A 27,391-nucleotide genomic window follows, 5' to 3' on the forward strand; every position below is an offset into this window, starting at 1 on the left:
TGTAAGCCTTGGGAACCCTTTTTTCGGAGCAATGAAAGTCAAATTGTGAATATCAATTATCAGAGACGTGGGCATTCTGTCGAAGTCAGAGTTCTAGACAACATGTTAGATTCATGTATTCGTCTGCTTCAAATCTTTGCTCAAACATTGTCTTCCAGACGAAAACTTGTTTATACATTTGCCTGGCCCCAGATCTCAGAAATTAACCTTTACAAAGGTAGATGCTGGGATTATAGCAGCCAGGACAGTTCCTGCTATGTAGAAGGTGTTCAATCAGTATTTCTACCAAGTCAAATCCTAGTGCTTGGCCATAATGTCATCTGTCCACTGTCTTTCTAGAAAAGATTTAAGGGGGAAAATGGCAAAAAAAAAAAAATATTTTCTGAGCAAAACTGGGCGTGTGTAGTAAGAGAATGAGCTGGAATCCCCTTTCCTAATCTTCCAATTCTGGAGTCTGGGCGTGTTTCTCTAAAGATCATCTTCCTTTAATGCCACTAAGATCCTCAATTTACTATGAAATTCATGCATCCACAGTGCCCGGGTTGTGGGAGGGCTACCTGCCCAATGACTCCCTGCCCCTACCAAGAGCAAAACAGCCTTGAAGCTGCAAGGCTGTGAGGAGAAAGGGGCTTCCCTCAGCCCACTCGACATTATGGGGCCAGGAGAATAGAGACTGGCTTCTCCAGGCTTCCTGAATGAGGGCGTCAATAAACGGATCCTGTTGCAAGCAAGCTACTTTCTACACAGCCTTGGTTGGGCTATAAACAAATGTCCCTTGCCCACTTCCATTCTGCCCAGAGGCACTGGCACATAAGTCAACGCTCGTGGACACTTGGGGCATCCCACTGCCTGCACCCCTCTGCTGACCTGGTCTTATACCCGAGGAACCCAAAATCAGTTCCCTAATATGGTGCACACGTGTGTGTGCAGGGGGCAGGAGGGGGGTTGCTTCCTGCAGACCCTCCTGTGTCTCTCCCAGGACACACCTCCCGTGGCAGTCTCTGCCGAAGTGGCAAGACATGCCCTGTGGGTGATCAAGTCAGAGGAGACAAACAGGAAGAAACAAGTTCCATACTAGCGTTACACACCCGGCGAGGCAGGATCTGCCTGCTGAGGCTGCCCAGGAGGTCCCCAAGGAAACCGTTAAGATACGTCTCTCACGTTCTTATACCTGGGGTGGTTGGGGGAGGGGGCGGCGGGGAGGAGAGAGAATGTGTGCCGAGAGGAGAGGAATGGGTGCTTTCCCCAGGGGTCAAGGTTCTGCCGCCCAGCAGGTGGATGGAGAGGTGAGTGGTAGCAAAGGGCTTGTCACTAGAGGGATGTCACTGGTCTACATTGGGTGAATTGAAGGTAGGCAGGTGAGGTGAGGGAAGGGCTTAAGTGGCATTGATACAACCTCCCTCCCAACCCCAACCAGCCAACTCGTGGGTGAGGGTGGCTGTTACCTGCCTCAGCAGCCTGCTTTGATGTTTCCTGAGCTGGTTTCAGCGGAGAAAGTGCGAGGTCCTTAAACAGGGATAAAGAGAGGGAGGGACAAGGAGAGGGGCCTCCTCCCACCCCCAAGGCGGTCCAGATGGACTTTGTGAGAGCCTTCCACAGGCTAGCAGGAGGGAACTTCTAAGGTTGAGGCGAGGGAGGGAGGTGACGGCTCCCAGGATCCTTCCAGAGAGTAGATGGCCAGAGTAAGGGAGACCGAGGCAAGGAACGCCAGAGGCGGCTGGGCTGGGCGCTGAGGTCTTCCCGTTGGATACAGTGGAGCTGCACTTTGCAAAAGAAGGGGTCATTCGCAAGGGACAGCGCACAGCTGCGGCCCCGGGGATCCTAACCTGGTGGTGCAGGCTCCAAGAGGCACTGACTTCTCCCCCAGCCTCGGCGGGGAGCGTCTGGAGCGAGTTTCCCCCTATCGGACAGGAAGCAGGCTGAACACACTGACCCGAATGAGCCAGGCAGGGAAGAGGCAGCGCGACTCCCCGGGAAAAGGCTAAGGGGGTCGGCAGACCTGGATTCCAGGCTCCGGCGGAGGGGTTTTCTCAGACGATCACAGAGTCCACAGCTGAGGGGACCCGCGGGAACCCTGGGTAGAGGGTTTCTCACGCCGGCTAAGAAGGACTGAGGAGGGACTGGGACCATCGATGATGCGGGTTCTACTGGGCAGCGGCGGGAGCCCACTCCCACCCGCCACTCGGGACGCGAAAGGGGTCCACCAAATGGGATCTGACACCCTAGGAATGAGTGGGCCGATGACCTCTGGAGTGAGGGGACTTTAAATGAGGTCCGGAAGAAATTAGAGACTCCGAGGGCATCTTCTCGCTCCGACCAGGGACACAGAGGGGACTCTAGCTATTAGGAAAAGGTGGGATTTGGGGGGTCTGAGGCCACCTCCCTCCCGACCCTCCTAAATCCTGGATAGCAGGGACCCGTGAAGGAGGACGCGGGGTCCCCAGTCCGGAACCGAGCTACCTTGAAGGCACCGGCAAGCGCTTCATTCCGGGAGGGCGTTCCCGCGGCCCGGCCCCACCGCCGGGGTGGGTGGGGGGCTGCGACCGCGCCCGGGCCCCGGACCGCACCGGGATTCGGGGTCTCCCTTGCCCCCGGGAAGCCTGGAGTCTGGCGGGAGGGGGTCCCGGCGCCCCCGCCTCCGCGGGCGCCCGGGCGCGCGGGCGAGAGCGGGGCTTTATGCAAGCAGGGCGGCGGGGGGAGGAGCCGGCAGGTCGGCCCCCGGCGGGCCCTCCCCTCGGCCGTCCCCGCCCGCCCGCCCGAGCGGGGTCGGGGGAGGGGGCAGCATGGCCTGTCCGTCCGGCCCCCTTCGCCGCGCTCCTCATCTGCCCCGCGCCGAGCGCCACCGCCGCCGCCGCCGCCGCCGCTCCGCTGCCCGCGCCGCCCGCGGCTCCCGATGGAGACTGACGCGCCCCAGCCCGGCCTCGCCTCCCCGGACTCGCCGCACGACCCCTGGTACGGCCCGGCCCGGCCCGGCCCGGTCTGCCTGGCCCTCGCCTGCCCCGGCCCCGCCAACATGGCCGATCCGGGTCGGGCCGGGCCTCCCCGGGGCCCGGGCCCGCGCCCCCTGCGCCCTGGCGCCCGGCGCTCACGCGGGCCCTTTGTGTCTCTCCTCCTCCCGCAGCAAGATGTTCATCGGGGGACTCAGTTGGCAGACTACGCAGGGTGAGCCAGCCCAGGGGCGCCCACCGGCCCGGCAGGGCCCCCCAGATCCCCTCAGCACCCCGGACCCGGACCCCCCAGCCCGGCCCTGCGCCCTGCTGACCCCTGGTGCCCTCGTGCCCTCTTTCGCGCCCCGCCCGGGGTCCCCGCGGGCGCAGGACGATCGGCAAGCGGGCACGGCCCAGCGGGTGGAGGGCAGCAGATGAGGACTTCAGGGGGCATCGAGGGGGTGGGCTGGGCCCCCGGGACCCGCCGGCGGCAGCGCCAACTCCGCTCGCACCTGCGGCTCAAACTTTTGTGAGGCGGCTCCCGGAGCGGCGGGAACCCGGCCAGAGCCGTCCCCCCTACCCTCCAGCCCAGGTCGACCCCCGGGCTCCCGGAGCCCGGGGTGGGCTCCTGGAGGCTGGGCCGGGGCCGGGATGAGGCGGGGGAGGGGGTGTGGAGCCGCGGCGGGGAGCGCGCGGGCTGCCTGGCGCGGGGGCGGCCGGGCTGCGCGGGGTCACCGGGGGCAAAGGACGCGGGAGAGGAGGGGGGAGGCCCGGGGCCCGGGCCGGTGCGAAGGCGGGGTGTGTGGTTGCAGAAGGGCTGCGCGAATACTTCGGCCAGTTCGGGGAGGTGAAGGAGTGTCTGGTGATGCGAGACCCCCTGACCAAGAGATCCAGGTGAGCCCCCTCACCCGCCGCGCCTGCTCCAGGCTCGCCCCTTCACCGCTGCCACTCGCTGCCGGGTAACCATCTGCCTCTCCCTCACCGCGCCGCGCAGGGGTTTCGGCTTCGTCACTTTCGTGGACCAGGCGGGGGTGGATAAAGTGCTGGCGCAGTCGCGGCACGAGCTCGACTCCAAAACAGTGAGTGACCCTCGGGGCTTCTGAGGGAATGGGAGGCTGGCCTGAGGAAAAAGGGTCAAGATCCCTTCTGGGGAACTCTTGGATAAGATCTCATTTAGGGGACAGAGCGAGGTGTGTGTGTATGTGTGTGTTTCTGAGCAAAAGGGCTGCCATGCTGTGAAACTTTGCCACCGGACTTAGGGGTGAAGGGGTTGTGGAGAGGAAGGGGAAAGATCCCAGACCTGTATGGGGAGATGCTCCCCCACCCACTACCCCAGAACTGGTGAGGGTAGAGCCGTCCCCCCTACACACACACACACACACACACAGTACTGTAAGTGCTAATCTTGGTGCCTCCTAAAAGAGCCTGGGGTGGGGCTGGGGCCCTTCCCTGACCCAAACTGGATGAGTCAGGGCTGCAGCGACTCCCCCTGTGCCTCCTCTGAACTCTAACTAGTATTTGGCCCTGAGACACCCTCCCCCACCACACACACACACACACTGGCCCCCTCCATCACAGACCAATGGCAATACCCTCCAGAGACCATCCTTCTTCCCTCCTCCCCTGACTTTTGGTCAATGAGATCCTTGCTTTGTGTGGAAGACACAAACCTGCCTGGCCCAGAAAGGGGGTTTCTGAGAAGGCATCCAGCTTCCCTGGCAACAGGAGCCCTAGATCACAGGAGAGGCTGCTGCTGGCTGGCCAGGCAAGCTCAGGCAACTCCTCCCCCAGGGTCTTGGACCCTGCAGGGGGCGCTGGCCAAAGCTGGCTCAGGGTGGGGGAGAGGGGAGATGGACAGTCAAGAGGAGGAATTGCTCTGGGATGTTGGGGTGTCTGCCTGCCGGGTTCGGGCGGGGTGGCCTGGACAGTGTGCTGTTCTCTGGGCACACTCCCCTGCGCTGCCCCAGCCCTGCGCCTCCCTGCTTAGGTCAGTCACTGGCTTCTGTTTACCTGCAACAATGGCTGGCTGTGCCCAAGAATTTGTTAAATTACCGCCTGTCCTGTTATCTCTGCCCAGTGGCTCCCAGCTCTCCGCTCTTGCAGTAATGAGCAAATGAGGCCAGGCCCTCAACTTTGCCGGACTCTGAAAGGCTCTTCTTGGCGCAGGCCGAGTAGCCCAGGCTGGGAGTGGAGGGACAGTGGCCTATTGTTAGTGTGTGTTTGTGTGTGTGTGTGTGTGTATGTGTGATTATCTGCCATCAGGCTGCCTGCTCTCCTACCATTCCCTGTCCTCAGAATGCACTGATGGCTTCTACCGCACTCAGGAAGCTGAGATTTAGGGGCTGAGGGGCGGAGGGGGAAGGTGGAGGAGTGAAGAAGGAGGAAGAGAGAGGATGAGGAAGGAAGGCTAGATGAGTATCCTTAGGAGACTTGGGAAGGGCAAAGGCTTTGTCTGGGCTTGGCATCTCTAGACTGGGGAAGGGGGCGGGCTGGAGGTTTACTGTGGTGAGTCTATTTTGGGTTCTGACTTTCACCTTTTATTTACTTGTTGGGTTTTATTTATGTTGCCAGCCTGTATGAGTCAGACGTGGAGGTGGGGCGTGTCAGGGACTAGATATGTGTGTGGGTCTGGGGGCATGTGGCTTAAGGATTGTCTTCCGCTCAGGGTCTGGGCAGGGAGTACTGTTTGAAAGACATGGCAGGGTGAAAACGTCCTGAGAGAGACAAAATCAGAACCTTAAAGAGGGCAAGTGGGTCGCCGTGACTCCCCCTGGAGCCCAAGGTGTTCGTTAGCCTGGCGTGGGTTTGAGGAGGTCCGTCTCCGTGGGCAGGTTCCAGTGGGAGGAGAACATGCAGGAGTCTGGCTCCTGTTTTGTGTGCCAGTCAGGCAGAGAGAAGCCGGAGCCAGTGGCTGAGAGTGAGGCTCGGTTGTGAACAGAAGGAACTTTGGGAAAAGACAGATCTTTCCTGCGATTGGCTGGTGAACTTGTGAATGATGACCACTCATGTGAGTGGCAAGAAACGGCCACGGCTCTGCCTTCCCAACTCCACGTGTGTGCATCTCCGTGTCTGGTGCCCTGTCTCCTGCTGTTTGTCAGGGACACCCAAGAGTTACCAGGTGCATCTTGCATTCTCCCTTTGGTTGTTGGCAGCCGGGGGCAAAGGTGGCTCGGCGGTAACAGCACCTTTGTTTGTGCAGTGCAGGGGCAGTTTCACAAAGGACCGCTTTCACCAGTGTTATCTCGCTTTGACTCCCCGCAACTACCCCTGGGAAAAGTGGGTGTGATCGTCCCCACTTTGCAGATGAGCGGACTGAGGCTTGAGAGGCCGTAGCGGGTTACCTAGATCACAGGCCTAGCAAGAGACCCAACGGCCCCAGTCCTTTGGCCTTTCATGTCACCAAAACCCAAATGAACTCTGCCTCACCCTGAGCCTGGCTGCACTGCTGGGAGCTGTTGGCATTGCAGGCCCAGGGAAAGGCTGTTGTTGAGTGTTAAGAGTTCAAGGCGTCTTCGAAAAGTTTGTGGAAAACGCATAGAATGCTTCTAAAATTATTTGTGCCCAAAGAGCTTTTGAATTGCATTTCCCATGAACTTTTTTAAGTCTCCTCATATCGAGGAGATTTAGAACTGAGTTTGTTTACTCAGGGTGGGCTTTGTGAGCTCTCATGGTAACCCTTTCCTTCCAGACCAGAGGTATTTCTGTATGTAGGGGTGGCCCTAGCTTGAAGAGCATGTGATAGCTGGACATGTCTCCTGTACAGTCAGTGAGGAAAGTCCTCTATTTGCCTGATGCTTAAAGGAGTAAAACCGGCTCACTATTTTGTTGTTGTTGTTTTGTGCTTGCTAGGAGCTAGATGTACTATGCCAGGTACTTTGGATGTCTGATCTTAAAGAATTTACACATGACCCAAGGAGATGGGCATTAGTATCTGCCCTCTCTGCAGGCGAGCTTGACCCTAAGGCTCAGAGAGGTTAAATAACTTGTGCAAGGTCCCACAGCTCGGTGGGTGTGGGAGGGGGCAGTGGTGGGAGAGCAGTAGAGGTGTGGTTGGAACCCAGAAGCTTGAGTTCAGGACCTAAAGATTTTAACACAGTGCCTGGCTGCTTGGGATCCAGTCTGGATTTTGGCACTATCATGTGTCAGGGCTGAGGACTGGATGGTCCCCCATGAGAAGTGTGACCATCAAGACCCCTTGCCCCTCTCCCTTGTTTTTCAGATTGACCCCAAGGTGGCCTTTCCCCGAAGAGCCCAGCCCAAGGTAGGTGTGTCTGTGTCTGGGGCTATTGGGGGGATGCCTCTATCATCTCTGGCAACTCCAGGCAGTGATTTTCCCTGCATTCCCTCACAGGGCAGAGGTTGTTTCTGGAATGTCTGAGGTGTTTCAGGAATGGGTTGGGGCAGGAAGAAGGTATTCTCTGTGCCCTGGCTCTCTGGAACGAAGGCATGCACACATCTTCTCCACCTGATTTCTGGGGTGCACTGGAAAGGGAGGGAGGGGAACTGCTCCAGGGCAGGGGACACTTGGTCCTAGAAGACCCTGTCCTTGGCCCCCTGGGTGTCCTCCTGACCTCTTAGATCCCAGTCCAGGGCCTCTGGGGGTCAAACACAGGGCAGGCTTACCCCCTGAGGCTGACCCAGATCCTGGGCCCAGGAGCTCCTTCTGGCTCCCCAACCCTCCTCCTCCTCCTCCCTCTGCGGTGTGAGATGAGTTGGGTTTGCAAAGGGGGAGGGGACAATGAGGTCTGTCATCTGTTGTCCTTCAACTTAGGCCTGTAACTTCTCCCCCAAAGCACATTCTTTAGCTTGAGCAGGTTCTTCTGGGGACAGGGAGAGGGGGTTTAGGAAGCTGAATGTTGAGCCATTGAATAATACAGTACTCAACGTGTGTCACAGGGCACAGACCTAAAATTCCATGCCAGGCCTCCAGGGTACCTGCCCAGATCTTCATTTCTAAGCGATGGGATTTAGGGGACATGAGAAAAGGCTGACCACAATACAGGCTGACTGATCACATGGTCTAAAACTGGGTCCTTCCCAGTGAATTGCAGGTGTCGTCTTTGCAAAGGTGCTGGTAGGAGCTGGAGGGTGGGGGTGAGGCGTCAGATTCTGGGTCCCCCAGCTCCTGCAAGGGTGAAAGGAGAGGGATGGTTTCAGGAGACAGGAAAGGGGGCATCTCTGGCAGGGACCCAGGCCAGGGCCTGAAAGGAATTACGGAGCAGGTATTGGGAGGAAGCCACACCAGGGAGCACATGGTCGGAATTGGGTTAATTCCATTAAGCAGTTTGGTGACAGAAGGTGCTTTAGTGTTAGGATGGGGCTGGGAATTGCCGCGGATTAGCCATGCGCTCCTGGGGTAATTAGGACCATGTGTTCTTCCTAAAACAGGGCTGGGGCCACTGGGCTGCCAGAGGTTGGGCTGGGAGGAGGTTGATGAGGAAAATGTCGGCCCGGCATGGAGTTCGGGGAGACCCTGTGATGGCCCTGAGGTCCCCCGGGAGAGCCAACAGGGCCTGTAAGTTAGGCTGCAGGGTCTGGGTGGACTCACCTGCCGCCTCCCCCACCCTACCCCACCCCGTGTTGCGAGTCCTTGGGGAAGACATTTTCCAGGTGCACACCCCAGTGCCTGGAGACAGCAGGAGCGTGTGCAGGAGCCATCCAGAATGCAGGGTGCACAGCTGCCCAAGACAGACCTAGAGGCAGGGATCCAAGAAGGAGCTGGGAATGGGGGGATGCTTCAGAGAGGCTGGGGCCACAGAGAGCTTGTCAGCTGGCATCCTGGCAGGGGGGCTTGAGCCCCTGCTGGTGACCACAGGCCACAGCACTCAGATGCCCACTTTCTCATTCCCTCCCTGGAACAGATGGTGACTCGAACCAAGAAGATCTTTGTAGGGGGTCTCTCGGTCAACACCACGGTGGAGGACGTGAAGCAGTATTTTGAACAGTTCGGGAAGGTGGGTCCTAACCCAGAGTGTGCGTGTTGGGGGCAGGAATGGGGGGGAGGAGTTTGCTAGAGCAGCAAGGCCGCTGGAGGGGGCGTCAGAAGCAAGCAGGGGACCTGCCAGGTCATCCCGGGTTCTGCCGAGCTGGGCTGTGTCCTCCTGCGGGTGAGGCCAGGTCTCAGGCCCATCTCTGGGCCTCAGGCCCCTGGTGTCCCCAGGGAAGGTAAGCAGCACAGTAGCGCCCCTGTTGTTGCCTGTCCTTTGTATTTTTCTCTCCTACTTATCTTCATTCTCCCAAGGGAGACTGTGCTCCCTCCTGGAGCCAGTTCAATTCAGTCACTCCTCCTCAGCCTCCTGGGAGTTTGCACCTGTCCAGGCCACGGGGTTGTTGTACCTCACCCACCAACCACCACTCCTTCCTGGTGAGGATGATAAGGCAGTAATAAATACACCTCCAGGTTGCACTCTGCAGCCTGCCTGCATGGGCCAGAAAGCTTGGAGTAGGAACTGGGGGGCTGCTGATTCCCTGCATAGGTAATGGGGAACAGAAGGGATCACCTCGAATCCCCAATCTGGCCCAGAGGACTGACTGTCAGCCCTGAGATGCACAGAGCTTAAAATTCTGGGCCTACATAGGAAGAGATAGGCTATGGAAATGTAGGTGTGGTGATGATGTCAGACAATAGGATGTCCCCAGAAAAGTGAGCACCCCATAACGAAGTTGGCCAAGAGGAGCCCTAGGTGTGAAGTTTATGGGCAGGAGGGCTGCCCTGCTGTTAGGGGTTGGCAGCCCTGGTCTCTCGGGTGACCCAGGTAGGAGGCTCTATTTTTCCCCATCAAGACCCGGTGGAGTTCCCGGGATTGCCAGAGGTGGCTGGGGAAATGCGCCGAGCCACTGGGGCGCTAGCTGGCGGACCGGCTGGGGTGGGCGGAGGGTGCCCTGGGCGGCAGCGGATGCCGAGGTGTGAGAGCCAGAGGCCGGGGCGCAGGCGCGTCGGTGGGGACCTGGGTCGGGCGGCCCTGGGCCCCCGGAGGGAAGGGTGCTCCTGGGAAGCAGCAGGCCGGGCTCGGCTCCGGCGGGGTGTCTTTTGTGTCTGAGCGCCGAGCATTAGAGCTCGCACTAATCTGATCCAGCAGCTGTGATTGGAGGCCGCCTGCCCCCGGGGCCGGCGTTGCCATGGCGACCGGGCCCCAGGAGAAGCCGTCAGCGGCCGTGTCTTTTGTTCGGGCCTAAATCGGCGGTTGGCATGTGAAACCGGCCCGGGGAGGCCAGGGGGAGCCGCAGAATAGGCTGCCAGGGAGCGCGGGGGACAGCCGGGAATGCCAAGGGCCCTGCGGCGGGGGGCCCCCCGCCCGGATCGAGGGGCCGCCGCCGAGGGGGAAACAATGGTCAGCCGCCATGGCTGCCACTCAGGCTTAGCGGCCGCCGAACTTGGCGGCTCCCACTGGTCAGCAGGCCCCGGTCGTCTCCCCCTCCCCCGCTCCCACCGCGCGAGCCCCCCTGCCTCTGGGTTCCCATGGCGACCAAAGCCTATTAAGGACACTGGGCTCCCTCCCCTCAGCTGGCCCCAGGAGGGGACTCCGATGGAGGGTACCCTGGACAGCCCCCCTTTTCCCTTGGACCCACTCTCCTTCTGGCCCTGACTTCCACCCTGCTGTCCCTGGAAGGGAGGTCTCTGTCCAGGCCAGGAGCCCAGGTGAAAAAAGTGTGAAGAGGACCACAGGGATGTTGGGCTTGGGAACAGGCTGGTAGGACCTTGGCGTTGGCCTGAATCTGTGGGTCAGGCAAGAAGTCAGAGCTTCCGGATTAGGGAGGGAAAAGGGTGTGGTTCCCCGCAGTCACTCAGTCCATGCCAACCTTGATTGAGTCAAGGTGCTGGGTGGGTAGGCTGCTGGTGGCTTCCTCCTGGCAGCTCAAGCCGGTGCTGTGGGCTGCTCCCGCCCTAGCTTTGCACACTCCCTAAGGGGACCATGCACCCTTGTTTATTAAGCACTTACTACATCCCAGGTGCTACCTGTTCAGTGTTTGGCGCCAGATCTCATTTAACTGTTCTCCCCTGAGGTTAAGCGCTGTATGACCATTTTATTGATGTAGAATCCACATCACAGAGACATGGAGCCCTTGGCACAGGCCCACCCAACCAGCCACTGCAGGACAGACTGTGCCTTATCATGCATGGTTTTGTCTGGGTTTCCTTTGACCATCAGTTAAGCCTGGAGTGTGGGAGCTCGGGGAAGAGGGGTAGGCACATGTCTGGCACTTGAAGTGTGGGCAGTCTAGCTGATTTGAAGTTGGGATGTCAAATGGGTCTCTAAGATTGCCAGGGAGTGAGGAACACCAGGCAGGAAGGGCAGTCTCATTCTCTTCTGGCGCCTACTGCCCCCTGACACTGTGGGGTCTGGGATCTGCTAGGAGAAGGCAGGTCCCCCCCAACGCCTCCCACCCCACCATGTAGCTTGATGCCTAAGGAGAGCTGCAGGACCACTTCTAGTTCAAGGTGTGCCCTGTCTGCTTGCCTGACACAAGGGAGGCCCCTTAGAAGTCACGTAGCAGACCTGGACCTAGAAGAGGGAGAGGGGTCGGGGAGAACCCCAGAACCTGAGAAGTTTTCCTTTCTCCTTTGGCTGTCTGACCACGATAGGGGTGGAGTGGGGGCTGACCTAAGATGGAGAGGAGCCCTTGGAAGCAGCCCGAAGGTGAGCCAGGCGTGAGTTCAGAGAGCAAGAAAGAGGCACAGGCAAGACTCAGGCAAGGAGAAGGAGGTGGGACGTGGGCAGAGAGGCCGAGGTTTGGGGCCCATCCAGCTCCCTACGGGGATGTGTTGAGGGAACAACAAGAAGAGGGAGGGTCCCTGAAGCTGGTGCAGAGGTCAGCCCTCCTCAGCCCTAAGTCCCTTTCCCCTCCCCCAGTTGGTGGGAGGCAGGCAGCACAGGCACTGAACTCCACTTGGTTTAATTACAGCCTCTAGCAAAAGGAAACCTCAATTAGAGGAACAGATCTGTACCAGAAGAGGGGAGTTGAGTCTAGCTGCTGTCCTCCTGGCCTTTTGCATAAAGGGAAGAAGCTTTTGCTTCCCTGTTTCATATTTCTGTCTCTCTAGCACCCTCCCTCCCCCACTGCTCTCTGCTGCTTCCTCCTCCCCAGCTTGGTCTGGAACTTGCTGTGTGACTTTGAGCAGGCGGCTTCACCTCTCTGAGCCTATTCCCTTAGCTATAGAGTGGGACTCTAACCCTGCAGGGGAAGGGAAGTAGGGCCTAGTGCCAAGCATACATTTGGACCTTAACACATGCAGGCTAAGCCCAGCTGAGGATCTGCTGGTTTCTGTGGCAGATCAAAGCCCAGAGTGGGCCAGAGGGGGGAGGGCAGCGGGTTGGGAGAACCCCTGATCACGGGCTGTGGTGGGTCTTTCACCCACCCCACTCCACCCGCTCTCCTCACCCACTGTGTCCACGGGTTCTCATGGCAGGCTCTGTTTCAGGTGGACGACGCCATGCTGATGTTTGACAAAACCACCAACCGGCACCGAGGTGAGGGTTCCCCCTACCTCCTTCCCAGGCTGGCCCCGGGGGTGGGTAGGGGGGTCTGTGGTCAGCCAGGGGGCCGCAGGTCACAGCTACCCTTTCATCTTGCCTCCTGACATCCTATCCCCGAGGATCTGCATCCTCTCTCCAGCCTGGCCTTACAGAAGCCTTTTGTCCGGCCGTTTCCTGTGCGAGAAACTTGCCCGACTGCAGACACCCGAGAGGGGCAGAGGAGCAGCCCTGCCGCCCCTCCCTCACTGGGGTCTGCTTCTGCCCGGGGCTCACCTTGTCCCTGGTAACCAGACCCTGGACCAGGCAGCCCCAGGGTCAGGCCAGCCCTTCAGCCTCAGCCGCCCAGCCCCCTGTCCCCACGTGGTGGTGGGGCATCTGGGCCACACCGTGGCTCTGCCTGCATGGCTTTCTCCCAAGGGCCCTGCCTTCTGATCCCAGCCCAGCCCCTGCGCAGCACACCCAGGAGGGAGGCAGGGCTGTTTCAGGGCTCAGGGGAGCTTCTTGGGCCCTCTGGAAGTGAGGGTGTGATTTGTGTTTGTGTCCATGTGCGTGACTGTGACCAGATCCAAAAGCAAGGGTTACTTTAAAAGATTCATAAGAAATGAGAGTGAAAAAAAGGATTGTATTTTTGTGCTCCCCCACCAAAAAAAAATTTTGTTTAAATCCCTGCATCATTTTTTTCTCCGTGTACTTTTTGAAGGTGCCTGATATTTGTGTGTGTGTGTGTGTGTGTGTGTGTGTGTGGCGTGTCAAGATCAGGATGCATGTGTAGAGCACCAGTCGTGTCTGTGTGACATAGGAGTGTGTGTGTGTCCCTGCGGGTGCACCTGCGTGTGTCTCTGGAGAGATGTTTGTTTGGGTCTCCCTCTGTGTAGGTTTGACTGAACGTTCCTGGGGATCTTTCTGTCCTATTTGGAAAGAACCAGACAGAGAGAAAAAAGGCCCAAGGAAGGCACTGTCCCCTCTGACTGTAGGCTGCACATACACGACTCAACCCGCCTTGGCTGGAAAAGACTCACTCATCAGTGACGCCTGTGCTGGATAGACAGCCTTCTTCCTTGTCATGGCTCCTTACACAACCCCCTCTAACAGCGGCTCACGGAGCATTTATGCTGTATTAAGTACAATAAGCCATCTAGAGGTGATTTCACTTATGGAAGTTGTGCGTAGGTTCTGTGCTGGAATTATGACATTTTATTTTTTTATGAAAGATTTGTTTAGTTATTTGAAAGGCAGAGCAACAGAGAGGGAAGGAGAAACAAGAAGAAAGAGATCTTCCATCCACTGGTTCGTTTCCAAAATGGCTGTAACTGCTGGGAGTAGACGAGGCTAGAGGCAGGAGCCGGGAGCTGCATCATGTTTTCCTCCATGGGTGGCAGGTGTTCAAGTACCTGGGCCATCTTTTTGCTGCCTCCCAAGAACATAAGCAAGGGAGCTAAAGTAGAAGCACAGCCAGGACCGGAACTGGCAGTCTGACATAGGATGCCATCATCTCATGTGGCGACTTAACCCTCCATGCCACAACACAGGCCTCTGCCAAGCCACTTTGTATCAGAGACTTGAACATGCCCAGGTATAGGGCTTCCTGGAACCAGTCCTCTAGGACACCAAGAAACCACTGTGTCTTCGCTGCTACTCATCACCTTCTGACTTGCTGTGTGACCTTGTGCAGGTTCCCTCACTTCCCTGGGCCCTGGCTTTCTCATCCTGTGTGTAATTTAGAACTTGAAACCCTGTCTCAGCAGGTGGTTGAGACACTCCTGGCTGTGGGCAGAGCCTTTCATTAACTCTCAGACACTCACCCGCAAGAGAGAGGAGCTGCGGTATTTGGTATTCCTGTGACCCCGGAGCTGGAGTTTAACCCTGAGCCCGGCTTCTGACCCCGCCTTTGCACTTTGTCCAACCTCTAGGGTTCGGGTTTGTCACGTTCGAGAGCGAGGACATCGTGGAGAAAGTGTGTGAAATCCACTTCCATGAAATTAACAACAAAATGGTGAGCCGGGGGTAGAAGCAGAGAGACAGAGAAAATGGGCTTCTGTGAAGTTCTGGGGTTCCGGAGGCAGGAAGGGCCTCCTGGGGAGTGGGACACCCCCTGAGAATCCTCAGGCCAATGACTTCCCATCTCTGGGCCTCAGTTTCTTTATCTGTTACCCAGGAGAAGCACCAGCACCCCATCACAGGGTGTATGTAAGCAGCCCATGAACCGCTGCTTGCAAAGCTGTGTCCACCGTGCTGGGCCCCTAGTGAATGCCCCCTTAAGTGCTACAAGTAGAAGACCTGTTGGGGTCCAGGAGGGACGTTGACCCGAGGTCTGGAAGGAGGACTGACCACCAGGTCTCGTTGCAGGTGGAATGTAAGAAAGCTCAGCCAAAGGAGGTGATGTCGCCCACTGGCTCAGCCCGGGGAAGGTCTCGAGTCATGCCCTATGGAATGGACGCTTTCATGCTGGGCATCGGCATGCTGGGTATGTCCCGGGCCTGCACCCGGGGCTCCTCCCTGCCTGGAACTGCTTGTCGGCGCTACCAGGAGCTGCGTGGGTGTTTCACCTCATCAGTGGTCTGCCCTTGGCTCTGAGTCACTGGGCAGCAGCCCCTGACCAGGGATCTCAAGTTTGACCGTCCTACCCCACGTTGGGGTGGCTAGGTTGTGGGGTGCTGCCCTCTGGTGGTAGTCATGAGAATGGTCCATCTACCCTGTATTCATCAGTTCTCTGTCCATCTCTCCATCTGGTCAATAGCTATTAAGCACCTGTGTATACCAGGGCACTATTCCAGGCATTGTAACAATGACTTCCCTGAGCTTTATGGTGTGGAAAGATCATTAGGAAAACAGATTTACGATGGAGTATAGGTTGCCAAGGGAGTGTGGCCATAGGAAACTTGACCTAGACTTGGAGAGGCCAGATGATAAGTAACATTTTTTTAAGATTTATTTATTTTTATTGGAAAGTCATATTTACAGAGAGAAGGAAAGACAGAGAGAAAGATGTTCTACCTGCTGGTTCACTCTCCAAGAACTGAGCCAATCCGAAGCCTAGAGCCAGGAGCTTCCTCTGGGTCTTCCATGTGGGTGCAGGGCCCCAAGACTCTAGGCCATCCTCTACTGGTTTCCCAGGCCACAAGCAGGGAGCTAGAAGGGAAGTGGAGCAGCCAGGATGTGAACCGGCGCCCATATGGGATCCGGCACATGCAAGGCAAGACTTCAGCCACTTGGGCTTTCATGCCGAGCCTAATAAGTAACATTTAAGCTGATTCAGCAGCTTGAGTATGAGCCAGCTATGGGAGAGTGGGGGAACAGGGAAAGTGTTCTAGGGAGGGGAACTGACAGGTTCAAAGGACCATTGGAAAAGCAAAAAAAAAAAGAGGGCTGCCTCTTCTTATCATTCAGTTAACAGTACCTGAGAGGCAAGACACGCCCTCATGGGGCTGCCCTTCAAGGAATAGACCAGATTGGTGGGCACAGAGTGCAAGAGGCTGGGAAGGCGAAAACCACCACAAGCCACAGATGTTGATCTGTATCTGGGACCCAGGAGGGAGAGTGGAGACATCTGTACTTGGCCCAGGCAGCTTAGCCCTCCCTGGAAGGAACAAGTGTAGGGTGGGTCTTCCTGCTGGACACAGGAGCAGGGGCTCATGGACAGGCCCTCTGGGACTTCCCAGAGCAGCAGGGCAGGGGGTGAGCTGGAGGATCAGGCCAGGAAGAGGTCGGGGAGGTGGGCATTTGTAGGCGGGGCACAGGCTTCCCTTGAAGACTGGTTGTGTAGGGTTTTTCTTTTTTCCAGATTTCTTTTGTTTGAGTTACAGAGAGTAAGAGGGAGAGACAGAGAGCTCTTTCATCTGCTAGTTCACTCCCCGAAGGTCTGCAGTGGCTGCTGCTAGGCTGGTCTTAATCCAGGAAGCTGGAGCTTCTTCCAGGTCTCCCACATGGCTGCAGAGGCCCAAGAAGTTGGGCCAGCTTTTGCTGCATTTTCAGACACATTAGCAGGGAGCTGGATCAGAAGTTGAGCAACCAGGACTTGAATCCCATATGGGAAGTTGGCACCACAGCACTGGCCCATTGTTGTTTCTTCTTAGCTCTCTCTCTCTCTCTCTCTTTTTTAAAAATTTGTTTCTTTTTATTGGAAGCATACCTTTACAGAGAAAAGGAGAGACAAAGATCTTTCATCCACTGGTTCACTCCCCAAGTAGCCACAATGGTCTGAACTGAGCCAATCCAAAGCCAGGAGGCAGGAGCTTCTTTTGGGTCTCCCACATGGGTGCAGGGTCCTAAGGCTTTGGGCCATCTTCTGTTGCTTTCCCAGGCCACAAGCAGGGAGGTAGAAGGGAAATGGAACAGCCTGGACACAAACCAGCACCTGTATGGGATGCCAGCTCCACAAGGTAGAGGATTAGCCCTCTTATACCACTGCATCAACCCTGTTAACTATTTGGAAGCGATTCTAACCACCCAAAAGAGTGGCAGAAGTAGGACAGCGCAAAGAACTTAAAAAAATTTTTTTTCAACATTTATTTTTATTTGAAAGGCAAAGAAAGAAACAAAGACAAACAGAGAAAGAGCTCCCATCTTGCTAGTTCAATTTCCAAATGCCTGCAATAGCTGGGGCTGGGCCAGGCCAAAGCCAGGAGCCCAGAACTCCACCCAGGTCTCCTGTGTGAGTGGCAAGGACCTGTATCAGCACCCAGGCACCCTGGGATGGGAGGTAGGATCCCAACCTAGTAAACTACCACATCACGTGCCCAACGTCTACCCCCTTTTATCAGATTCACCTGCCGGTGCAGCTGTAGCATAGTCGACTTCTTAAAGTCATATTGATAGGTTATCATCTAATCTGTTTTTGAGTTTTTCAGGTTCATCAATTAACCTGATAATGTGTTTTTGGCATATGGTTGCTCTCCAAAGACGGAGGCTAAAACCAGGTCTAACTTGTCCTGTCTCTTTAAATCCCTTTGATAAAGAAGCTTCCTTTTTTTCCCCCACCTTTTCTTAAAGGTGATTCGTGAGCTGGCTTCACTTCCATTTCAAAGACAAAAAAAAAAGAAGGAAAAAAAGAGAATCTTGTAGTGAAATCAGTGGTCCAGGACCTGGGAGCCAGCCAGATCTGAATTTGAATCCCTTTCCGCAATCATTTCTCACTGTACAGCTGTTCCTTGGGAAGACGGAATAAAGCAGGAGCCGAGTTCAGATCATTATCCTCAGTGCAATGAAAGGGAAATTCAGGGTGACACAGCAGAGCCTGCGAGTGACAGGCAGGGGGACTCCCTGAGACCCAGGCAGTGAGAACTCGGTCGTGCAATTCATCTGGAGGAATGTTCCAGACAGGGGCACTGGCATGTGCAAAGGCTGCCAGGTAGGGGTGAGCTCAGCCAGTCCGAGGCTAGTGGCTGCAGCAGGGGGGAGGGGCATAGGAAGGATGGCTGGAGGGAGGGACAGAATGTGGGAGATGAGACCAGGAGGGCCCAGAGCACCAAGAGTTTCTGCTTATTCGCAGCCAAGGAAAAAAAAAAAAAATCACCTCTCAGCCTCGATCTTGTCTGTAAAAAATGGAATTCCTAATAATGCCTGCATGTTGGGCTTGCTTGTGCCATTTAGCAATACAATGATGTGGACAATACGATAGGCACAGAACACAGCGCCTGTGGCAAGCATTCGGAAAGAGGACTGTATGTTAAATCCCCGTCCAAGGCAGGGATGGGGGCAGGAAGCAGGTCAGCTGTGTCCCCCTCCCCATCCCACCTTCAGTGGGGTTCATGCTGTGGGTGAGGCATCTTACACTGTCTCCTCATCCCATCAGGTTACCCAGGTTTCCAGGCCACGACCTACGCCAGCCGGAGTTACACAGGCCTCGCCCCTGGCTACACCTACCAGTTCCCCGGTGAGTCCTTCGTGTTGGGTGTCCACCTGCTGTCCGCATGTTCTCCATTTCCCAGGGCAGTCTGACTCCTCGGGGTGGTGGGCAGGGTGGGGGTGAGGGTGCATGGCTGGGGTGTCTGCCTGCTGGAGGCTTGGAAGGAAGGGCATGTCTTAGGAAGGAGAGCCCCCCTCCCCACCCTCTCCCCACGCCTTCCCAGAAGCCAGGGGCGGTGCTCCTGCATGGCTCCCTCCTCCCCCAGGCATTCCCTCTGTCTGCATCCCACTTTCCTTCCTCTCCACCCTGCCCCGGGTTGCCACTTCCACCAAAGAGGGCGTCGGGCTTATGGTGGGTGCCTCATCCAGGGTCAGCTTTGGTCGTGTCTTCCCGGACACATCTGCCACATCCACGTTCTGTGCCAAACCCCGTCTAGGCCAGACAAGACCATCTGAAACCCCGCATGCTGAAAAGCGACCTTGAGATCATTCTCATGGCCACAAACACTCACTTACAGTCCAGTGAGGCAATCTTAGCGGATCTGAGAGCCAGGGGCAGGAGGTCCCACGAAGAGGTGTCTTTCCCACTGGTTCACTCCCCCCAAATGGCTGCAACATCCTGGGCTGGCCAGGTAAAAGCCAGGATTCAAGAGCTGCATCCGGGTCTCCCACATGCGTGGCGGGGGAACAGATGTTCAGGCCATTTGCCTGTGCTTTCCCAGCTGCAACAACAGGGAGCCAGATCAGAAGTGGAGCAGCTGGGATGTGAGCCAGTATTCTGACATGGGATGCTGGCATTGCAGGTTAACCCACTGGGCCACATTGCTGCCTTTTTCTTTTAATTGTTGTTTCTAATATTACGTATCAAGATTTTGCCGGTCCTATTTTTTTTTAAGATTTATTTTTATTATTTTTTCATTGGAAAGGCGGATATACAGAGAGGAGAGACAGAGAGGAAGATCTTCCGTCCCCAAGTGAGTGCAACAGCCGATACTATGCCGATCCGAAGCCAGGAGCCTCTTCCGGGGGTCTCCCACACGGGTGCAGGGTCCCAAAGCTTTGGGCCGTCCTCGACTGCTTTCCCGGGTCACAGGCAGGGAGCTGGAAGGGAAGCGGGGCTGCCGGGATTAGAACCGGCGCCCATATGGGATCCCGGGCGTGCAAGGCGAGGACCTTAACCACTTGCGCCACCGCGCCGGGCCCGGTCCTATTTTTTTATATATCATTTTATATATTTAGAGGGTGCCCACTGCTGTGTCCTCAAGCCCTTAAGGCCAGTCCACATGGAAGCCTTCATATTCTTTAAGTCATCCCGCTCTCCCTGGGATCCCACAGACCAGGCCTGGTTACCTCCACATCAGGCTCCCAGAGGGAAGTGAGTTGGTGAGAGGACACCCCCCACCTCAGCCCCCAGGACGTGGCAGAGATGTGGGCCCCAAACCCAGCCCGACCTGCCCCAGGGCCGTGACCTTGCATCATGCCACCTCCCCAGCTCTCATACCCCCTTCTCCCACACATGCCACAGGGAAAGAGGAGGTTTTAGGAGCTGGGTCAGAGCCATCCCAAGCCTTTTCAACAATTCCCAGGGTTGTTAGTTCAGTGTCAGTGTCACCCAGAGCCCAGGGTAGACGTGGCAACTCTGCCCATTCTCTTCTCTGCATCTCTCTCTGTCCTGTCCCCTGGCGGCTGGGGCCCATACTCTCCCCAGTCCCAGCCCCTGGTTCCTGTGCATGGCCTGTCCCCTCAGCTGATGCGTCACCCTGGGTACAGTCATCCTCCCTGGGCCGTGCCCAAGGGGCCTCCCTCCTAAGCTGTTTTCCGTTTCATTTTAGAATTCCGTGTAGAGCGGACCCCTCTCCCGAGCGCCCCAGTCCTCCCCGAGCTTACAGGTCAGTTGCTGAGGGTTTCACATACCTCACAGGCCTCCTGGGGACAGGGGACAGGGGACAGGGACATTCCTGGGGAAGCTAGCAGGCCTCCTTGCCACCCCTGTCCACCAGCTATTCAACTATGGGAACACAGGACGCTGTGCTGGGGACTGGCCAGTCTGGGTATCTCCACAGCCTGTTATGGGGGGCAGAGGGCCAGGTCTAGCAGATGGAATCAAAGTCACTCATTCATCCACTTGGCAAATATTTATCTAGCACCTTCCATGTGCCAGGCACCACGGAGACTCCAGGATCCAACAGTGAATGAGCTAGGGTCTCCACTCAGAATGGACTGAGCAGGAGGATGGGCGGGGGAGGTGTGTGTAGACCAGAATGGGCCTGCCTGCACAGGCTCCCACTGACCCCGTCTGAAGGGAGAAGGGCGCAAACTCCCACCATGCTCCTGGGTCTCATTTTTCCAGAGAAGCCAGACACTCAGCACTCGCTTCCATGTGAGTTCTTCAATCATTTTTAAATATTGGTGACAAATTCCAAATTTGTAAAACACTGCCGGGCAGGGGGGACCCCCAACCCAGCTCATGTGATGACTGAATGTTGTGACTTTTGGGCATTCAGGGTGAAGGTGCTTAGCTACTGGGGATCGAGTCTCTGACCTGGAGCTCCAAATGGGCCACCCGGCTCAGAGGTGGAGTGCGTGCAGGGCTGAGGGTGGCCAAGGGCCAGCGAGGTGGGCCTCCAGGGGTCTCTGCCCCACCCCCCCCCGCTTCTCCCCCCACCCTGGCTGTGTGTGTAGGATGTGAGAGCATGGGTGTTGATTTAGAAGAGGCCTTCCTTCCAAGTAGGGTTCAGGGTTCCCCCCAACATGGAGAGCAGGAAGACAGCCAGGGAGTGGGGCTGATGGAGGCCCCACCCTGACCTCTAGATGGGAAGGAGGCACTTAGTAGTTGGTTTGGAACTACACACATGGACTCACAGAGCTAGGCGCTGCACTCACACAATTTACAGGGCAGAGGGAGAAACAAATACTTATATAAAGTCTTTGAAAACTAGTATTAATTCTAGGTATACAAGAGACACAGAGGAAGTTAGCTTTCGGCTAGCCCCCAAGTTCCCCCAGCAGCTGGGGCTGGGACAGAGGGATCCAGGAGTTGGGAATTTGACCCCTTTTCTCCCAGAGGGACTCAAGTACTTGGGCCATCACTTGCTGCCTCCCAGGCATTTCCATGTAGGTTTTACCTGCTGGACCCAACACCTGGCCCACAAACAAATGAGCGTGGCTGGCTGGCTGGCATGGGCTCCTCCAACTTTGTGAGAATGCCTACGTGATCCAAAGCCAGACCCTCCCTTTCTCCCCACCCCCTGCTCCAGGCCCAGCCCTCTCCACCAGTGACCTGAGGGAAGCATGCCCTCCACAGAGTGGGCAGCATTCCTGAGAGTTTGCAGTCTGACCTCCTCTCATGCCCTGGGGCAGGAGGCTCTTGGGTGCTTCCCTCATGCTCCTTAGACCCCTCATTGTGCTGGCTGCTAGGTCCCTGCCTTGTGGGAGCTGGGAGGAGGGAGATGGCGGGGAAGCCATGAACAAACACTAAGATGCTTCCAGAGATTGAGAAATTCCACAGGAAAATAAAGCAGAGATTGATGAAGAGTTAGAGCTAGGGGTAAGAGGAAGGTAGCCGAGGATAGCTTTTTATTATTATTTATTTATTTCAGTGGCAGAGTTACACACACACAGAAAGAGAGAGAGAGAGAGAAATCTTCCACCTGCTGGATTACTCCCCAAATGGCCATGGCTGTGCCAGAGCCAAGCCAGGAGCCCCAAGTTTCTCCTGGGTCTCCCATATGGGTGCAGGCCCCTAAGCACCTGTGTCACCCTCCACTGCTTTCCCAGGTGCACTAGCATGGGAGCTGGATTAGAAGTGTAGCAGGAGACAGCTTTACCTGCTATGTCACATCACTGTCCCTGGCCCATTTTAAATAGCAAGTTCGAGGTGAGGTGGTTTTGGGGAGGGGAGGACAGGGGGCCCCTTCCATTCACTAGTTCATTGTCCACGTGGCTGCCTCAGCCAGGGCTGGGCCAGGCTGAAGGAACCAGGAGCTTTATTGTGGTTTCCCACTTGGGTACAAGACCCCACATATTGGGACCATTCCAGTTGCTTTCCCAGCTGGCTCAGAAGTGGCACAGCCAGGACTCAGACTGGTAGCCATTCAGGTTGCCTGGCTGTACCCCAGAGCTGGCCCTGTAGGAAAGGCTTCTAAAAGGAGGTAACAGACAAGAGAAGTAAAACCAGCCTTGAGACCATGGGACAAATTCCCACGTGTAGGAACCAGGCAAGGGGGTCTTCCGTAGGCTCCCTAGCCCCAAGGCTAGTTCCAGTTCAGAGCCAGGGTTACCCAAACAGCCCTAAGAGGGGCACTGAGAGCTGGGAGCCTGGCTTGTGTCCCAGAAGCCTTACCAAATGCTAACCCCCCAAAACCCACGCGCTCCACCCGGGTTGGAGCCAGCAGCAGGGGGCGCTCATCTTCCAGCCCCGAGAAAGCTCCAGGCTCAAGCTAGGCATATTAGCTCTGTAGACTTTTAGCTCTTTAGACTGGCTCCTCCTCCTCCTGCTGACATTTACTCAACTCCCTCCAGGTATTGAGCAGGTGAACAGCAAAGACCCTGTGTCTGAAGAGATTCCCAAAAAGAGTGGAGAGAATGGGGGTGGGGGTAGGGAGTGGAAGTTTCTGACCGAGTGCCCTGAAAAGGGGCTTGAGGAACTCAGCACACCCAGCCGGTGGAGCTGCCTGGGAAGCTGTGGTCTTCACAGATACGCGCCAGGAGGCGCTCTGGAGCCTCCACTGCTCCAGGGTGGGCTCCCCACCCGAGGCCCTATGCCAGGCCCTATGCCAGTCGTGGGTCATAACTCCCTGGATACCTGTGGGTTCCATGAGATGTTCAGGTGTGTTTGTCCCTGAGTCCAAGGGAGGAACTGAGGCAGGGCTGCTCACCAGGAAGCCATCACTCTTTCCTTTCTCCATCCATCCATCCCCAGGGCCAGGGCACACAGGGAGGCCCACACAGCTTTCTCTGTCTCCACACTTCTCCCACCCCACCAGAGTGTCCTGTAAGTGGGGGATTTCCCCCCTTACCCACACACACTCCTCATCAGTCTGTGTCTTCCCTTTCAGCCATTCCTCTCACTGCTTACGGACCCATGGCGGCGGCAGCAGCGGCAGCAGCTGTGGTCCGAGGGACAGGTAAGGATTTGTGGGGCACAAGAAGCAAGGGAAAAAGCGGGGTACGGGAACCAGAAAAGCTCAGAGGAAAGTGAAGGTTAGTACAAACATGGGTTTGCTGGACATCTGTTGTGTGCTGGGCATGAGATCAGCTCTAGTGAACCAGCCAGAAGGGAGCCCCACAAGCAGGGCCTTTGCCAGCCAGGTTTCCCAAGCTGGGGACGCCCACGTGTTAAAAAAAAAAAAAAAAAAAAAGACCTCATGGGAGCTTGCAGGAGGAAGGGCTTCCTAACTACAGACAGGAAGGCAAAGAAGAGGAAGAGTGTGGTTGGCCAAGGGAAAGGGGAAAAGCAAAGGGAGGCTATGGAGAGAAGGCCGGAGGAGCCTGGCCCTGAACAGGTGCTTGGAGCAGAACAAGGCAGGTGTCAAGGTTGAGGAAAAACCCTTGGGTGCAGGTGGAGAGGTGGGAAGAGGAGGCAGCGGAATGGTCAGACCGGAGGTGGTAGGGACCTGGGGTGGTGGAGTGGAAAGACTGGGATAGATGACTGGACAGCACCTGTTGGATTATGGCAGGTGGGATGGGTCTGAGGGGATGGCATGGGGTCAGCAGTGGGCACCCGAGCTCTCACTGTCTTCTTTCTGGGTTGCCAGGCTCTCACCCTTGGACGATGGCTCCCCCCCCAGGTTCGACACCCAGCCGCACAGGGGGCTTCCTGGGGACCACCAGCCCTGGCCCCATGGCTGAGCTCTATGGGGCAGCCAACCAGGACTCGGGGGTCAGCAGCTACATCAGTGCCGCCAGCCCTGCCCCCAGCACTGGCTTTGGCCACAGTCTTGGGGTGAGTGGACAGGCCAGCCTGGTGGTCTCCCACCTCACCCCTTCACCTGAGGAGATCCCAAAGTTGAGAGAGAGAGGAGACTTCAGTCTGTCTCCAGAGTCAAGGGGGTGGGGGAGGGAAACAAAGACAATGACGAGAAGAAAGGCATTGTAGAGGGGACCAATGCTTTCCCATAGAGGGTCCTTAGGCACTGCCCTCTGCATGCCAGGCATCCGCTGCAGTGCCATGGGGCACTCACCACTGCCCACGGTGAGGTTAAATGCCAGCTGACCAGGGGGCTGGCCACATGCACAGTCCCAGATCCCACCCCCACACCCCTCCACCACACACAGAATCTTCCAGCACATTTACAGGGTGGTGGATGAAGGTTTGGGTCTCCCATGATGTCCTGTGGGTATAATACAGGAGGAGCCCCACCCATGGTGTGCTCTGCTTTGTGTAGGAAGGTTAATTCTTTTCTTTTCAGGGCCCCTTGATTGCCACAGCCTTCACCAATGGGTACCACTGAAGCAGGGGACAGGTGGCAGGAGGTGAGAAGGGAGGGGGTGGAGAGGGAGAGGTGTGGCCCTGGGGAGGTCCTGCCCTTTGCTCCCCTGCAGGAGGCAGTTACGCCCCCAGTGGCCAGGGAACATCTTGAAAGCCACTCAGTTCACTATATTTTCCCGCATAAATTGAGCCAGCAATCAGCTGGCCGTGGATTTTCTAGAAAGGGTCACACCAGGGAAGGTGTGGGGGAAATTGCACGTGTACTGTTGGGGTTCTCAGGAGTGCATGCACCTAGATTTTTTTAAACATTCATGCCCTTTGACCCAGTGATGCCACTTCCAGACATTTATTAAAAAAGAAAGAAAGAAAGAAAGAAAGAAAGAAAGAAAGAAAGAAAGAAAGAAAGAAAGAAAGAAAGAAAAAGTAGCCGCAAGTAACTGCAGTGCCCCTCCGAAATATAATAGCAAAATAGCCCATGAGCCGGAACAGGATAACACAGTTAAAACAGGGTCCTGTGGATTCCTGGAACCAGGATGTGGGACCCTGGGACCGGTGTGAGTTTACGGCATTTTATTCATTCACTGGTTCGAATTTTTCCTGAACCTTGTTCCAGGCAAGCAGAAGCTCTTCTGTCAATAGTCCAGGTAGAAGTGAGACAATTCCACATGGGGTGTGTGTGTGTGTGTGTGTGTGTGTGTGTGTGTGTGTGTAGGGTTCAGAGACCCTAATGTATCAGTAATACCAAAATCGGGAACAAGAAGCCTCCCAGCAAGGCACAGAGTGCAAAAATCTGTGACCTGCGCTCTTTTTTTTGTGGGGGGGGTATGTGTTTTAGGAGGCCTCACCCGAGCCCCTCTAACCTCACGCTGTGTTCCCAGCCCCCAGCCTGCAGCTGACTGAGGACCACGCGTGAGCCAGCGAGGGGGTGGGGACACCTCAGCCGCAGCCGCCGCCCCCTCCCCCGCAGCGACTCGACCACTACTGCCTGCCCCCCACTCCCCGGGCCCGGCCCCTGCCCCGTGTGGCTCCCCTACTAACCGCCCCTTGGTCGCGTCGCCCTCGTCCCGGTCATTTGCCCCTTCCCACCCCCCCCCCCGCCCCGCTTTTATTTATTTTGGATTAGCCGGTTTTCCCCCCAACCCACCCATCCACCTGCCAACCCTCACCCCACGCCCTTCCCCCTGGGGTCTGCGTCCCTCCCTCCCGGCCGCGCCCCCCTCCCAGGACACCCCCACACCCCATCCCCGCCCAGAAAGCTTTTGTATTTGTGCATAGCTAGAGTGAGGGCGGAGGGAGCCTGCCGCAGGCCGCAGCCCAAACCCTTGATTTTTATTCTGATATTTTCCCCTCCTTTTGCTCTTTCCTTTCCTTTTTCTTCTTCTTCTTTTTTTTTTTTTCAAAGAAGCCGTTTTTAAACTATTTCTAGGTTTGTGAATGTGAAGCCCCAGGCCGCAGGGGGCAAGGGGGCCGGGTGCCCCCCCACCAGCTGAGAACAGGTGTCCTTGTAGGTGTGGGGCCGGGGCGCCTCCCTCCAGCCCCCTCCCCTAGTCCCACCCCCCGGAGGCCGAGCCCCCGGGCCAGCCTGTCCTGTATCATATGTAAATACTGTGAGGTGAAGACCCCCCTCCGCCATGAGGGGGGGTCTCTGGTTCCCCTCCTCAGACACCCGGTACTGTATGCTTGCAGGCCTCAGCTGTGGCCAGCGCAGGCCCACTCTCTCAGGCCCTCGGGGTCGGGGGTGCAGGGGTCCAGGCCTCGGACCAGCGTCCCCCCCGCCCCGAAGAAACCTCGGGTTTGGGGGCCTTGGGGGGTGCCAGGGGAGAGCGGGCCAGCGCGGAGCCACAGCGCGGCGGGGAAAGGAACGAACTCTCCAAAGCCCCCCACCCCGACCCCGGCGCGCCCCCTCCTCGGTCCGACCTCCCTGGTTTCCGCTCTGAGTCCCACCCCCGCGGGGGTGGGCGGCGAGGCGGGGCGCTTTGGCCAAGGGGCGTGCCCCAGGGGAAGCCAAGGGCTGCTCAGGGAACCCCCCCCCCAAGACCCTCTCTCTTTCTCACCGAAGTTTCCCGCCAGGACGGTCCCTCCCGCGGTCGGAGCCCCCAGGAGCATCCCCGTGCAAAGGAAAAAAAAAAAAAAAAGAGGCTCAGGGGCGCGCTGACCCTCAACTCTGAGCGGTGGACCAGGCTTGGCCGGGGCAGAGCCGAGGTCCAGCCCCGGGCGCCGCCGCCTCGCCATCCCCTCCCCACCTCTGCCGCACCCATACACGACCCCGTCCCCACCCAGCGCCCGCACCCCAACCCCCACCCGGAGCCCCTCTTTGGAGAGTTAACCGTCTGTGTGAGGTGCTTAACCTACTAGTCCTGAGAACACAAAGCAATAATCTTTGTTACTGAGATGCGCGGCTGTTTGTGTTTTGGGTTCTTTTTTTTTTTTTTAAATGTTTTCCTAATAAAAGAGAAGCTGCATTTTATTGGGTTTTTATTTTTCATTTTCTACACATTTGAGCCAAGTCCTGCGAGACTTAGCATCCCTCTTCTCTCCCACTCACTGTCACCTCCCGCCGGGCTGGGCCCTGCCACCATGGGTCTAGAGCCCTGGAATTCCATTTTCCGGTTTGTTTCCGGGAAAATTTTTTCCTTTTTTTTTTTTTTTTTTTAAGTTACATGGAGTCTCGAAGCCAGCAAGTCACCACCCACCAGTGTCCTCTCTCTACATCT

General features: G+C 56.8%; 1 protein-coding gene across 5 annotated transcripts; it reads left to right on the forward strand.

The window, feature by feature from the left end:
* Positions 1-2,820: 2,820 nt before the first annotated feature.
* MSI1 (musashi RNA binding protein 1) lies at positions 2,821-25,828 on the forward strand. 5 transcript variants are annotated; one of them, XM_041003721.1, is made up of 15 exons: positions 2,821-2,952; positions 3,122-3,162; positions 3,740-3,821; positions 3,922-4,006; positions 7,147-7,188; positions 8,789-8,881; positions 12,349-12,397; positions 14,314-14,396; positions 14,750-14,867; positions 18,195-18,275; positions 20,080-20,136; positions 23,305-23,373; positions 24,004-24,191; positions 24,658-24,721; positions 25,556-25,828. In XM_041003721.1, the coding sequence occupies exons 1-14, from the start codon at positions 2,894-2,896 to the stop codon at positions 24,697-24,699; spliced, it is 1,089 nt and encodes a 362-aa protein (XP_040859655.1). In that variant the 5' UTR covers positions 2,821-2,893; the 3' UTR covers positions 24,700-24,721; positions 25,556-25,828. The 5 variants fall into 5 exon arrangements, with proteins under 5 accessions (XP_040859655.1, XP_040859656.1, XP_040859657.1 ...); XM_041003722.1 differs by lacking the exon at positions 25,556-25,828 and having other exon boundaries at positions 24,037-24,191; XM_041003723.1 differs by lacking the exons at positions 20,080-20,136; positions 25,556-25,828.
* Positions 25,829-27,391: the final 1,563 nt, after the last annotated feature.

This window comes from Ochotona curzoniae, unplaced genomic scaffold (assembly GCF_017591425.1).
Source record: "Ochotona curzoniae isolate NIBS_2020 unplaced genomic scaffold, NIBS_Ocur_1.0 scaffold_274, whole genome shotgun sequence".
NCBI classification, from domain to species: Eukaryota; Metazoa; Chordata; class Mammalia; order Lagomorpha; family Ochotonidae; genus Ochotona; species Ochotona curzoniae.

Bases quoted from the DNA above. Each gene is read 5' to 3' on its own strand.
- MSI1 (XM_041003721.1), top strand. From the start codon at position 2,894: ATGGAGACTGACGCGCCCCAGCCCGGCCTCGCCTCCCCGGACTCGCCG. The intron at 3,822-3,921 runs GTGAGCCCCCTC...CGCGCCGCGCAG, and splicing joins CCCCTGACCAAGAGATCCAG to GGGTTTCGGCTTCGTCACTT. The intron at 23,374-24,003 runs GTAAGGATTTGT...CTGGGTTGCCAG, and splicing joins AGCTGTGGTCCGAGGGACAG to GCTCTCACCCTTGGACGATG.